The sequence below is a fragment of the Loa loa genome, assembly GCF_000183805.2.
Source record: "Loa loa unplaced genomic scaffold supercont3.88, whole genome shotgun sequence".
NCBI classification, from domain to species: Eukaryota; Metazoa; Nematoda; class Chromadorea; order Rhabditida; family Onchocercidae; genus Loa; species Loa loa.
In genome coordinates, this window is record NW_018108268.1 from 70,805 (window position 1) to 82,552 (window position 11,748).

Here is an 11,748-nt window from a genome sequence, read left to right on the forward strand (position 1 = left end):
CTTAAGTAAATCAATATAACACCTTTAAAAAGCAAATGAAACAAGCCTATTGGTCAGTAATAATAATATGATGTGAAACATTTAAGATAATTACCTCAGATGCTCAGTTGTCGAAACAAAAAATCATTTGGTTTTTTTTTCTTTTCCTTTTTTTTCTTTTTTTTGTAATAATTGTTTGGAGCAATCAAAATATTTCAAAAGATACCGAAATGTGGTAATTTGAAGCGGGAACATACGTGAATATATTCGAGGAAAGAAAAGGAAGAGGTTAACAAGAGCATCTTACGAAAGGGATAATCATAAGGCGGTGAACAATCTGTAGAAGCTCTCGGTAAGTAGAAGATGTCAAATGTCGTGTCATCTAAGGACATATCTCGACGTCATTCTTACCTTCTCCTATTTTCTTAATCATGCCTTTTTATGCCTACTCCCTTTATATGTTTATTTAACTGAAATAGGAATAAGTTTACCCGGAAAGCGGTTATTATATGGTAGAAGACGAACAAAAGGAAATATCCAATATCTTAAGTGGTTATCTTCATTGAATAGCTTATAATGATTCAATGAACATATGACGACAATGTTTCCCTATGTAGTAATTGTACAAGAAATGATGCGCAAAAGGACAGGAAAAGAGGATAGGGAGTTGACAAGGTCATATTATTTATCAAACGACTATGACTACTGTATCAAGTGAAGGTATTAAAGTAAGTCGGAAAAAAATTGTTAACCTTTCGTGTTGTTAAGGTCAAATACGAATATGGTTCTATTTCAGATTTTTTATCACATTATTCCCAAAAATATCACTTATTAAAGTTAAGATAAATGACATTAATTTCGCCAAAATATTTAACAGATATTTGACATTTAATTATTTTTCTTCTTCATATCACTTCATTTTTATTTTTATCTTACCTGTACCTTTTCTAAGACCGCTTATATTTATATTAATCATGGCATATCCAAATAAATCCTGTAAAGTTTTTCAGCAATAAATCATAAAATGATCAAAAAGATAGTTCAGTTAATCTGCCATAACAAATATTAGATTATCTAATGCATGAATTAATATGGTATTCAATTAAACTTGGCAACTTGTTAGCGGAAACTATTTTGGTATAGTACTTAAGCTTATCAATTGGGCTTATCAATATGTTATTTTCTCAGAATGCTTTGATTATTATCAACCGAAAGACCGATGGAAGCACATAATATTTTTGCAAAAATTTCCAGCAGGTTATCAATGAGGATTATAAACTAATGCAGTTTACATATATCTATGCAATTACCCTTTGCATAAGTACACAAGAAGGTATATTGCACCATCACATTGACATTACGATCATTATTTAAATTAATTGAAGTATTGAAAAATAGACAAGATTAAAATGAAACTTTATTGTCACCTTAAGTTATGTCTTTTGTTGCTTTTACTTGAAACAATATATCATCAAAATTTGAAAGATTTCGAAAAATTTTTTAATAATTGTACAGATAATTTAGGCATATTCCAAATAATGTTATACTAATAAAAAACAAATAATATACTACTATAATTTTTTTGATATTAAACATTACCTTTTTGAATATTTTAATACCAATATAAATAGGCATGTGCTATGATTACTATGTCAAGTAGAAATATCTTCAAGTATTTTGCGGAATGCAGTGTCAAAACATTTTAAATTAATTATTTGAGTTGAGCTATATATTATTATTATAATTCTGCAAAATGTTTAACGTAGCCTTATGCATTATTCGGAATTCAGGTAATCGATTATGTTTCACTAGCTAGCTTGACCCCGTTTAAATAATCTGTAATGTCTTTATAGAGTGTTTGAAACTTTCTGGAATAAATCTTACTTTTGCTGTTATCATTTCAAGTAAATGATTTCTGGGAACAATGATAAATGCAGCAAAATGAAAAATAAAATAAATTCAGTGTTTGTATTTGACAGAAAAATAACACGTAGTATTTATTGCCATTCATTTACTAATGTATCATTTATGACAGAATTAGTTTTGACAAGTGTCACCGTTTTATGTTGTGATATGCTTGCAGTCATGTCCACCTCCTTATCGTATTAGCGGTTTCAGCTTTTGATCTTCATTTATGTTTTTTATATCACACAAATGAAGATAACTATGAAAATTTCTACTCTTTATCAGCGAAATAATTCTATTGATCAAAGATGATGATGAGCATACCGAATATTTCCTGCTGTCACAATTGTCACAATATCTTCGATCTATCTTGTCATTCCCGCTGAGTATTAACTACATATCAGAGAATCATTTTCTTCAGCATTGCCGCAATGCATCTTCCCTTATCTGATTCATCTTAAGTCTACTTCGAAGGTATGAAAATAATTATCTAAAGAAAATGGGAATGGAAAAATCTACTTTAAAATTTGGTAAACTAAAAATTTTTTGCATTATTTAATTTTTAATCTTTCATTCATCACGCAAACAACGATAACAGAAATGATTCGATCTCATTTGGAAGTATTTAATAAAATTTACGAAAGATTGAAAAAAAAGTTCCCCTTTTTTCAATGATATTAAATATCAAAATTCTTGTGCTTATCCGATGGTTTCACTATGATGTCGTCGAAAAGAGTGGGAAAAGGAAGAAATATAAAGTTGAATGATGAAGAAACTTTCGTGTTCGTCAGCCATTAACTAAACTATCGTAACTTGATAAAAGAAATTTATTCGACTTGAAGCATGTATGCCCAGAACGTTTCTTCTTCAAACAATTACTTCCAATTTCGTTATATAAAAATCAAATGTCGGGAGAAAGTTGGAAAAATTCAGACAAGACCAAAATTTACATAATTTTTAACATTGTTCAACTGAGGTGACATATCGATATAGCTAGAGAAGAAAAATTCATGTTTTAAATTTATAAAAAAATAATTTATTCAAATATAACACTTTGAAAAAAGGCAAACTAATAGGGCGGTTTTTGTTTGATGACTGATAAGGTTGGGTCAATGAAAATTTTGGAAAGAGAAGGATAATGTTCAGAAGTAAAAGATTCCGCATACTTATAAATCAGAAAATGGTAAGATAACTTTCGATTAATTGATTGTAATGGAAATTTTACACAACAATTAGAGGTATAATTCGGTTGATATGGATTTCACTAATTCCTCATAGTCATTCTGATATCAAATGATATTCTGCAATGTTGGAAGTAACTGTCATAAAAAAGCATGAAAAACGTTTGTATCACATGAAGCAGCATGTAAACTATAGCTTATCAACCTCTTATCACTTGTACTAAAAGATTTCTTTGCTAACAGCTCGATCATTAAACAAAATTCTTGTGATCTTTGGATAATACATACTGGTTTCCGGCATTATTTAAATTTCATGCAAAACATAATCAATGCATCACTTAGAATTCATCCGTGTGAAATTGATACATCTAATTCCTGCCGTATTCTGCTTAAAGATATTTATGCTGCAGCCAATATAAATTCATCAATTTCATGTTTGAAACAATCACTGAGCAATCATTCCATTTATAAAAATGAATTCATTCCGTTATGTAAATGAATTCTAAACATTAATAATCATCACAGTTACCATGCAAGAATAAACTTCTGTTTATGTTCAAAATACAAAGTACCATACCATTAATCCTGCAAACGAAGAATGAAAATATATAGAATGAAATTTCAAAATATTAGCTATCAAAGATTCCTTAAAATTAAAATTAACCTGATCCATAAATCAGATTAATTTTGACTTCAATTCTGGAAATAGTTCAGAATATTTATTGTCAAGCAAGGGAGTAAAACAAACATTTCAATTTTTCAAGAGCTGCTGAAAACATTTGAACAAACATTTCAATGTACTCTGGTTTTCTTCAAACGTCGACATTTTTTGGATGTTCAAAAACTAATCGATAAAATTTTTATGCATTATCGACTCATACCTGTTTACGGTAAAGTTTTGATTGTGGTCTTAACTGAATTGTTTTTGCCATATGGACGGAAAGGAATTCATCGGATCAGTATTGCTGTTACCAATTACGTGGTTTCTTGTTTCGTTTATTGCGCTTTCTATGTCCTTGTTGACCAGAGTAGTTCTGATTGTATCCGCCGTTGGCATCTCCCGGTTGTTGCTGTTGCTTTGGTGAATGATTCTGATGTCCACTCGGTTGTTGCTGATAGTTGTCTTGCAGCTGTGAATAATTTTGTTGCCAACCAATCTGCTGATGCTTACGTGAACCATCTTTCCCGGCCGCATTGTGCCTACATTCTTCCGGCACGTCTGAATACATTCCACCAAACTGACCTTTCCGCTGATAATGCTTACTACGAGATCCGTCACCATGTCTACGACTATTATTTGTTTCCAGCCTCGGTTGTGCTTGCTGCTCAGAACCTGATCCCGCTAATATTGATGCCTTTTTTTCAGTTTGTTCTGATTCTTTACTACCATCATCTCGCTCAAACTTTACCTCTGGTTTCTCCTTTTCCGGTGGCATTTTTCCCTCATTTTCTTTTGTCCCTTCAATTTTTTTCACATCTTCAGCTGTGATCGTTTTACCCTTTCCATTATCAGCACCAACTTCTGCTTCATTTTGCGATTCTGGAGGATTTGGTTTTAATGTTGGTACCATAACTTCTGTTATAATTTCATGAGAATTACCGAGATTTTTGCTTGTGTCTGCTTCAATACCTTGTCCTATTATAGTACCAAGAGTTTTTTGCTCCAAGGAAATTTTTAACTCCATTTTCAGCGACACTTCTGTTGCTTCGAATGATTTAATTGGTACCGAGCCGGAAATTCCAATTTCACGCTTTCCACTGCCATCATTCACTACTATCTCTTCTTCAACAGTTATTTTTTCATTCTGTTCTTCCCCTATTTTTGAAGGATCTGAAAGGTCTCGGATGAATTTCTTCTCATCCTTGTATGATAAAACAAAGCATTGTGGGACAGTGATTCCGTCTTTATCCGACAAACTAACAGATTTTGTGACTTCAGTTTCCATAAATTCTGAATCCTTTTTCATTTCCCATACTGATTCCGAATTACTAATTTCCAAATTTTCAATTACCTCATCAACTTTCATTTCTTCTTCGATCTTTTTCTCCATCGTTGATTCGTAACTTTCCCAAATTTGCTCATATACAGGCATCAAAGATTCCGACCATACTAACGGTTCGAAGTTGGCAATTTCAATTTTCTTTTTCATTCCTATCAATCCTTTTTCATCATTTTCCGTTGTCTTTGTTGTTTTGTGATAGTCAGTGATAATATCTTTCACATTTGGCTTAGCATCGTTGTTCAGTCGTGATTTTGCGAAATTTACACTTTCTTGAAGTTTTTTCTGAGTTAATTTTGAAGTTGGCCTTACTGTTGGCGTTTTTGTTGAAGTAATGTTTTGCTTTGATGTCTTAACATTATTACTATTCATAACATTTTTCGTATGTTTCAGTCCAGTTTCTTCAACATTTTTCTCCTTCAAGATAGTGGTTTTCATAGAAACTAAAGGTGAAGGTAAAGCGACGGCTGATTTTGTCATTGATTTCCTATCAGTCATCACCATACGATTGCTTCTTCCATCTCTCGATTCTGATAGCATCTTAACAGTAGTTACTGGCAATGCTTTCTTGGTTGTTTTTAAGGTTGATTTAAGTGATGTGACATTTAAAGCATCTTTACTAATAGTCATCAATTCGTTTGGTGAAGAATGCTTACTTTTTGTACCCTTCTTGGAGTTTTTGCGTTCCCCACATATTTACAGATCCAAGAGAGCCAGTAGACTTCACTTTGACCGTAGCACTGTTTACTGCTGTATTCCCATCACTTTCTTGACTATCCATTTTATGTTTGGGACCCGAAATATTTGGTGCAGAATCAGATTTTCTGCCTTCTTCCGGTACTATCTTACTCTCATGAACCAAAACACTTGTTTCAGAAGCTTTTTTTTTCTCTTTTAAAATCATTCCCATCGATTTATTCGGAGTTTTTATATTCCCATCGATTTCAGCATTCGTTTCCTTTTCTTGTTGTTCTTCATAAAGTGCATTTTCTTGAACTTCTTGACTCTCAAATTGTTCTCGACGTTCATCAATTTTCTTTACATTTTCAGGTTTTTCCAAAACCTGCGCTAATTTTATATTCATCGAAGGCTGCTTAGATCTTCTTTCAGCAATTTCTTTTTCTGGCTCATCTTCTCTCGAAATCTTCTGAGTCGCATTTTCCGGATCATATTCCGATACCAGCGATTCCATAAGCTCATTTCTGCGGCCAATTTCTTTTCGTTCTACAGCAAATCCCTCTTCATTTTCAAAAAAAGCCAAGTTCCCGAAATATTTTTCTTTGATAGAAGTTTTTCCGAGTTTATCTTGCTCTAAAGGAATATCTTCTGTGAAACGATGAGCTTTATCTATCATTGTCAGGTGGATGACATCGCCCTTAATCTTTTCTCTCTCACCCACAGCTTCTGACACAAAATATTCCAATTCTGCATGGATTTCTCTTTTAATAAGTTCTTTGGAATGAACCCTTTCAGAAGATTCCGCATTAAGTGGAGTTTCTTGAGAGCCCTCATTACTCGTCGGTATTAAATGTAATATTTCGTCCGGAGTTTCTGTTTCTTCCAGCTTCTCGTATTCTGTCATTTGAAGATGAAGCCCCCGTTCAGGATCATTGGCAATGTTACTTAAACCACCAATTACGTCAAGTAATTTTCCATCGCTGAACTGAATCCCAATGAGAATAGTGTTTGTCGTAAAATCTTCAGGAAACACAGTTCCGTTAATTTTTAGACCTAATTCTCCAATTGGAGTTCGTTGTTCAATGTTTTCTTTGCTGAAAACGTTGGGTACTACTTCATCTTTCTCGGACTGCTGATTTCCGAAATCCCAATTTCCGGAATTTTCATTCACCGTGTCATCACTTATTTCTGCTTCATCCCTTCGCGAGCTTTCGTCATGATATAAAGTCTCAAAGTTTACTTGCTTCTCAGTTTGCCATTCCTCCGAAAAATTACGATGTTGTTGATCTTCAAGCATCAAACTTTGCGAATTTATTGCTTCGTCAATTTGTCGAATATCATTTCCGGATGTATGCTGTTGCAATTCTGGATTATCAAATGATTTCCTACCATATAACTTAACATTATCTTCCACTCTTTTATTCCACTCCTGGTTCGCCATTACTGAAAGAAATGTCGTTCAAACTTGCATAAATAAGCATAGAAGATTATGCCAAGCAACATTTAATGTTTCATCCGCGTAAAAATGTTAGGCAAGAGACAAATGAGATATTCTCTTAGGAATGCATAAGTATGGGCAGACAATTCAAATATGGAAGAGTTATTATTCCAAAAATGAAAGTGAAATAAATTACGTCATTAATTGGGGTCATTTCACATTACCGTAGTATGGGAGTGCAATTTCCTAACTTTACTCATTTAATTTATTTCAAAATTTATTCTAAAACATATTGAAATGTATAATATGGCATAATACAATTTCATCATACCTTTTTCCTTGAAATTTATCTAAACAACGGAAGGACAAATTTTTGTTTAATTTTAATTAAATTGTGACAACAATAGATGAGGAAATAATTTAATGTATCTATCAGTAATAGAGTGTCTATAAAAAAAGGAAGTGAGTCCTTTGATATAAAAAGTTGATAATTAGTAAGAATTGATTTAAATTTAAATGAAATTATTAATAAATAAAATGAAACAGGTGTATCCTGGTTGATTATATGTACCGTAGGCTGCATACAAGCAATTTTTCAAACATCCTTGGCTTATTCTAAAGAAGAAATAATTAATATGTAACTTCTTTTTCAGTAACAGTCGGGGTTAATGGGATTGTAATTAATTACAGTGCAATTAATTGCACTTCCATTAACCCTGATTGTTACTAAAATTTTGTCAGAATCTATTTCTTCTTATCTTAAAATCATAGTCAAAAGATGTTTGTATGAAGAATTAAACGTCCTTTGGAGATATCGTATAACATTTTTTCAATTTCACTGTTGACGTTTTTTAAAAAATAAAGATAAATTATTTTTGTTGCCGAACTCAAACAACAAAACATTAATCGATGTTTTTTTGTTGAACTCTTTTCTACGAAGCAATAGAAATGAATAAAAATATGCTTTGTTTTTTGACGATTTAGAAATCAAACATTTTTCGAATTTTTTTGAAATGTTGAGAAGAGCAGCATATGCTATCTACCAATCGTTAGATATTCAGTTTAAAAATTCCATGTGATGATGAAAATTTTTGAAACTTTGAAAATACCATTAAAATCTCGTTTATATTTTGGTTTTATGTAATTTATTAGTCCTAAAATTTCTAGTAATAGCAAGAAGTCGTTCAGCAGTTCTGCTAAATATTTGATATTTTACGAGCCTAATTGTCTTTATTTCTACTCTTAATAAATGCAGAAAATTACAGCAATTTTCATTATTTTTTAAAGTAGTTCATTAATTTCAGTTAAAATCCATCCTTAAGCCAATTCAGATTCAAAAATAATTATCTTGAAAATTTTAGCTATTTATTTTTCACATAAAAAAATCACTTGTATACTCTTTAAGACATTTCATTATTTCAAAAAATTTTTGCCATCCGTAAAATATATCAATGCGAGTAAAGTGATTTTAAGATAAATACCGAGGAATAAAAAATTCGCAAGTTACAAATGATGGTAGTAAACTAAGCACCACTCTTTCATTTCGTTGCTCCCATTTACGAACAACCATTGATCTTGTCGTCAAATTTTTTCTTTTTATAATACTGTTTCCTAACCTATCGAAACTAAACAACAGTACGGGAAAGAAAAAAGAAAAGTTTAAATAAATATAGTGAGGAATCTATCCGATGAAAGTAATTGATCAAGCCAAGCAAAGCTAACCCAAACTAAGCCATGGTAAAATTAAAAGCAAAAATTAGGGTAAAGGTAAATTGTTATATCATTGAGTGAAGTTTAAAAGTATTAGTAAGAAAATCAATAGTTCTAACTAACGGGCAGATCAGAGACTCAACTGTTTATCCGTTCACTCTCGAAACTATTTTGCAATGATGCAATGATGGTCAAAAGTCAACAAACGGCTGCATAGCTCTTCTCTCTTTCGTTTTGCATCGACGAAAATTTTTCGATAATGAAAAAAGCATTTGATAAATTTTAATTAATCATTAAAATACCCTAGAAAATAATATGTGAAAACAAAAGTGGAATGTATCAGATAAGAAGTCCGTCAATACTTCAAAGCTTTAGAATATATTTTTAAGTATAATTTACTTTTTATTCCTATAAAACTCATCCTGTTATTGCCTACGTTAAATAGCAATGAAATAAAGTGGAATTAATTTGTAAAAGCCTGAAAAAAAATGTAAATAATACTATCGCATGGTGTTAGTTTGGGTAAAATTTAGAGAAAAAAAAATTTAGAAAAAAAAAATTGACATTGACTTAGCGATAGATCGAAACAATTCTTTCTCGGGAATCCAATCAATATATAAGCATTTGGTGACAATGTCAGCAAAAAATAATCTTTATTTGAAAACACCAAAAATGTTTGATCTATTTGAAATTAATAACGAAATGTCATTCTTCAATGTCTCTCTTGCAAGTAAACGTTATGTAAATTGGAAAATATTGTTGAAGAACAAAATTTTTAAAAAATGAGTCAAGATTAGTGAAAAAAAAATGTATTGATATGGAATGATTAAAGAAGGATGAAAGGATTAGCCAATGAGAAGTGCTAAGCAAATGAACAACTGTGGCGTACATCTTCCTCAAAATACAACAAGTAGAAATGTCCCATCGATGATGATACATACTCTTTGCCTACTAGTAGTTGCTGTTGGTGGTATTGGTATTGAACACATTCCCTTCCCATCCTTATCACAAATTCACTTTCCTAAACATATGAATGGCTTCCTTTTTTTTTCCAATTGGTGAAAAAGCCAGATGTTGACGATTTTATGTCTGCGAAAGAAAATGTATAATAAAATTCAAAATGATTTAGTAACAGTTGGCCTAATATGGTTATTCGTGATATTTCGTTACAGTGATAATGATAAGGACTGTATATAAATAGCAAAGGATTGCGAGAGTTCTAGGAATCCTAGAAGTTTTTAAACTCTCAATAACAAAATGTTATGAAATACCAATACAACAATATAGTTTATTATAATCTGTTTCAGAAATCCTGAGATGTATAAGGATTGCCAGGTTCAACATAATTGAAAAAAAAAAATGAAATAATAATGGTATTGCTAATGAATGAGTGATACATAAATGGATTGACCATAATGCGTTGACCCTAGTGTGACACAGATCTTTGTTCATTCTTAAATACTAAACAAGAAGATAATCTATGAAGAGTTGATACAAAATTTAATTCTGCAAATATGTTGGGAACAAATTTTGGATATGTTTTGCTACAGCCGAACAATTTGATATTACATAATTCGACACCAACGGGCAATCTCTTCGTAGTTCCGACAACCGTGAACAAATGAGGACAATAACCTTTAGTAGTTCATTTCATGAATTTTTTCACCTCCTTCATTCCCCGTCCTTTCCATCGTTTCCTTCATGTCCACTTAGCACACTGCAATTATTTCATATTTTTGACCATCAGTATTTTAATATTAAAATTTTCAAAATTGATTGTTCATTTACTTCACAATAGTAATCAGCAGGGAATTCTAAATTAAAACCAAATTTAGGTTGGGAATCTTATCGAGTTTTAATTTATAAATTAATGAGACAGAATTTCCGAGAATTATATTAACTGGACTTATTTATTGTTTCTTAATAATTAAGCAACATGAGTTAGAAACTTTGGCAATTCTACTTCTCTATATCATATCACTCTGAGATGAAAATATCAGTTTAGTGATAATTTTTGTTACTTTTTTAAAAATAACACGTAACAAAGTATTTCTTAAATAGGAAAGTAAGTACAACAGATGAAATAAAAAATACGAATATATATGGATGATTAATTTTTTAAAAAACATATTTTGGAAGCCGAAATGAAACAATAAGCGAACTGAAAAGTGTATTGAAAATTTTAAAACTTTCTGAGCAGATTTCCAAATTTTATATATTATTAATAAGCTGTTTGAACTTCCTGAAAATGCGTTTCAGAAAGTGATCGCCAATATAGTTGATCTTTGTACTAAAAAACGTAAACAAAAAAAAAAGTAGAACAAAAGTGTAAAGGTAATTGTTGCTAAAAGTAAATTTCTTCACCAGAAGCTTGTGCTAATATGGTGCGCTTTAGATATACTTCAAAAACTAGACGAATTCGGAAGAGTGATTCATCCGACATCAACAAAATAATAGATGGCACTTTTGCGCTTCAATGCCTTGGTTTTAATGACAATACATTCGGTGAGGAAGTTATAAAGATGAGATGCAACATGCTGGTTGTCCAAAGGTCGTTTAATTAGGCACATTGAGGAGTACTAGAGAAAAAAAACGAAAAGGTAGTGGTATTTATTAGGTAACTACTGTACGGCTGGCTAACCGAAGTCATTAACTTATTTTATACTTTTAGTATTTTCAATTGCTTTCAGATTCTATAATTAAAGTTCGAAGTCATTCAAATTTACATATGCAGCAAATCACTTGATCTATGAACCTAATGACATCTTTCTTGTATCTTTTTAAACTTTTGTGTATAGATTTTGGTGTTGGCAGGTTCCTATCAATTTCAAAAATAAACAGCTTGAAATTTTGTTGC

At 31.2% G+C, this 11,748-nt stretch overlaps 3 protein-coding genes across 3 annotated transcripts; all 3 read right to left on the reverse strand.

Annotated features, from left to right (window-relative positions):
* Window positions 1-4,033: 4,033 nt before the first annotated feature.
* Window positions 4,034-5,695, reverse strand: LOAG_17531 (hypothetical protein; the record flags this gene model as incomplete). Its single annotated transcript, XM_020450192.1, has 1 exon — window positions 4,034-5,695. The coding sequence occupies one exon, from the start codon at window positions 5,693-5,695 to the stop codon at window positions 4,034-4,036; it is 1,662 nt and encodes a 553-aa protein (XP_020306162.1).
* Window positions 5,696-5,717: 22 nt separating this feature from the next.
* Window positions 5,718-7,184, reverse strand: LOAG_17532 (hypothetical protein; the record flags this gene model as incomplete). Its single annotated transcript, XM_003138402.2, has 1 exon — window positions 5,718-7,184. One exon carries the CDS (start codon window positions 7,182-7,184, stop codon window positions 5,718-5,720), a length of 1,467 nt encoding a protein of 488 aa, XP_003138450.2.
* Window positions 7,185-9,753: 2,569 nt separating this feature from the next.
* On the reverse strand, window positions 9,754-10,594 carry LOAG_02866 (hypothetical protein; the record flags this gene model as incomplete). The annotated part of the gene is made up of 3 exons (XM_003138403.1): window positions 9,754-9,912; window positions 10,354-10,526; window positions 10,558-10,594. The coding sequence occupies 3 exons, from the start codon at window positions 10,592-10,594 to the stop codon at window positions 9,754-9,756; spliced, it is 369 nt and encodes a 122-aa protein (XP_003138451.1).
* Between the last annotated feature and the right edge of the window lie 1,154 nt (window positions 10,595-11,748).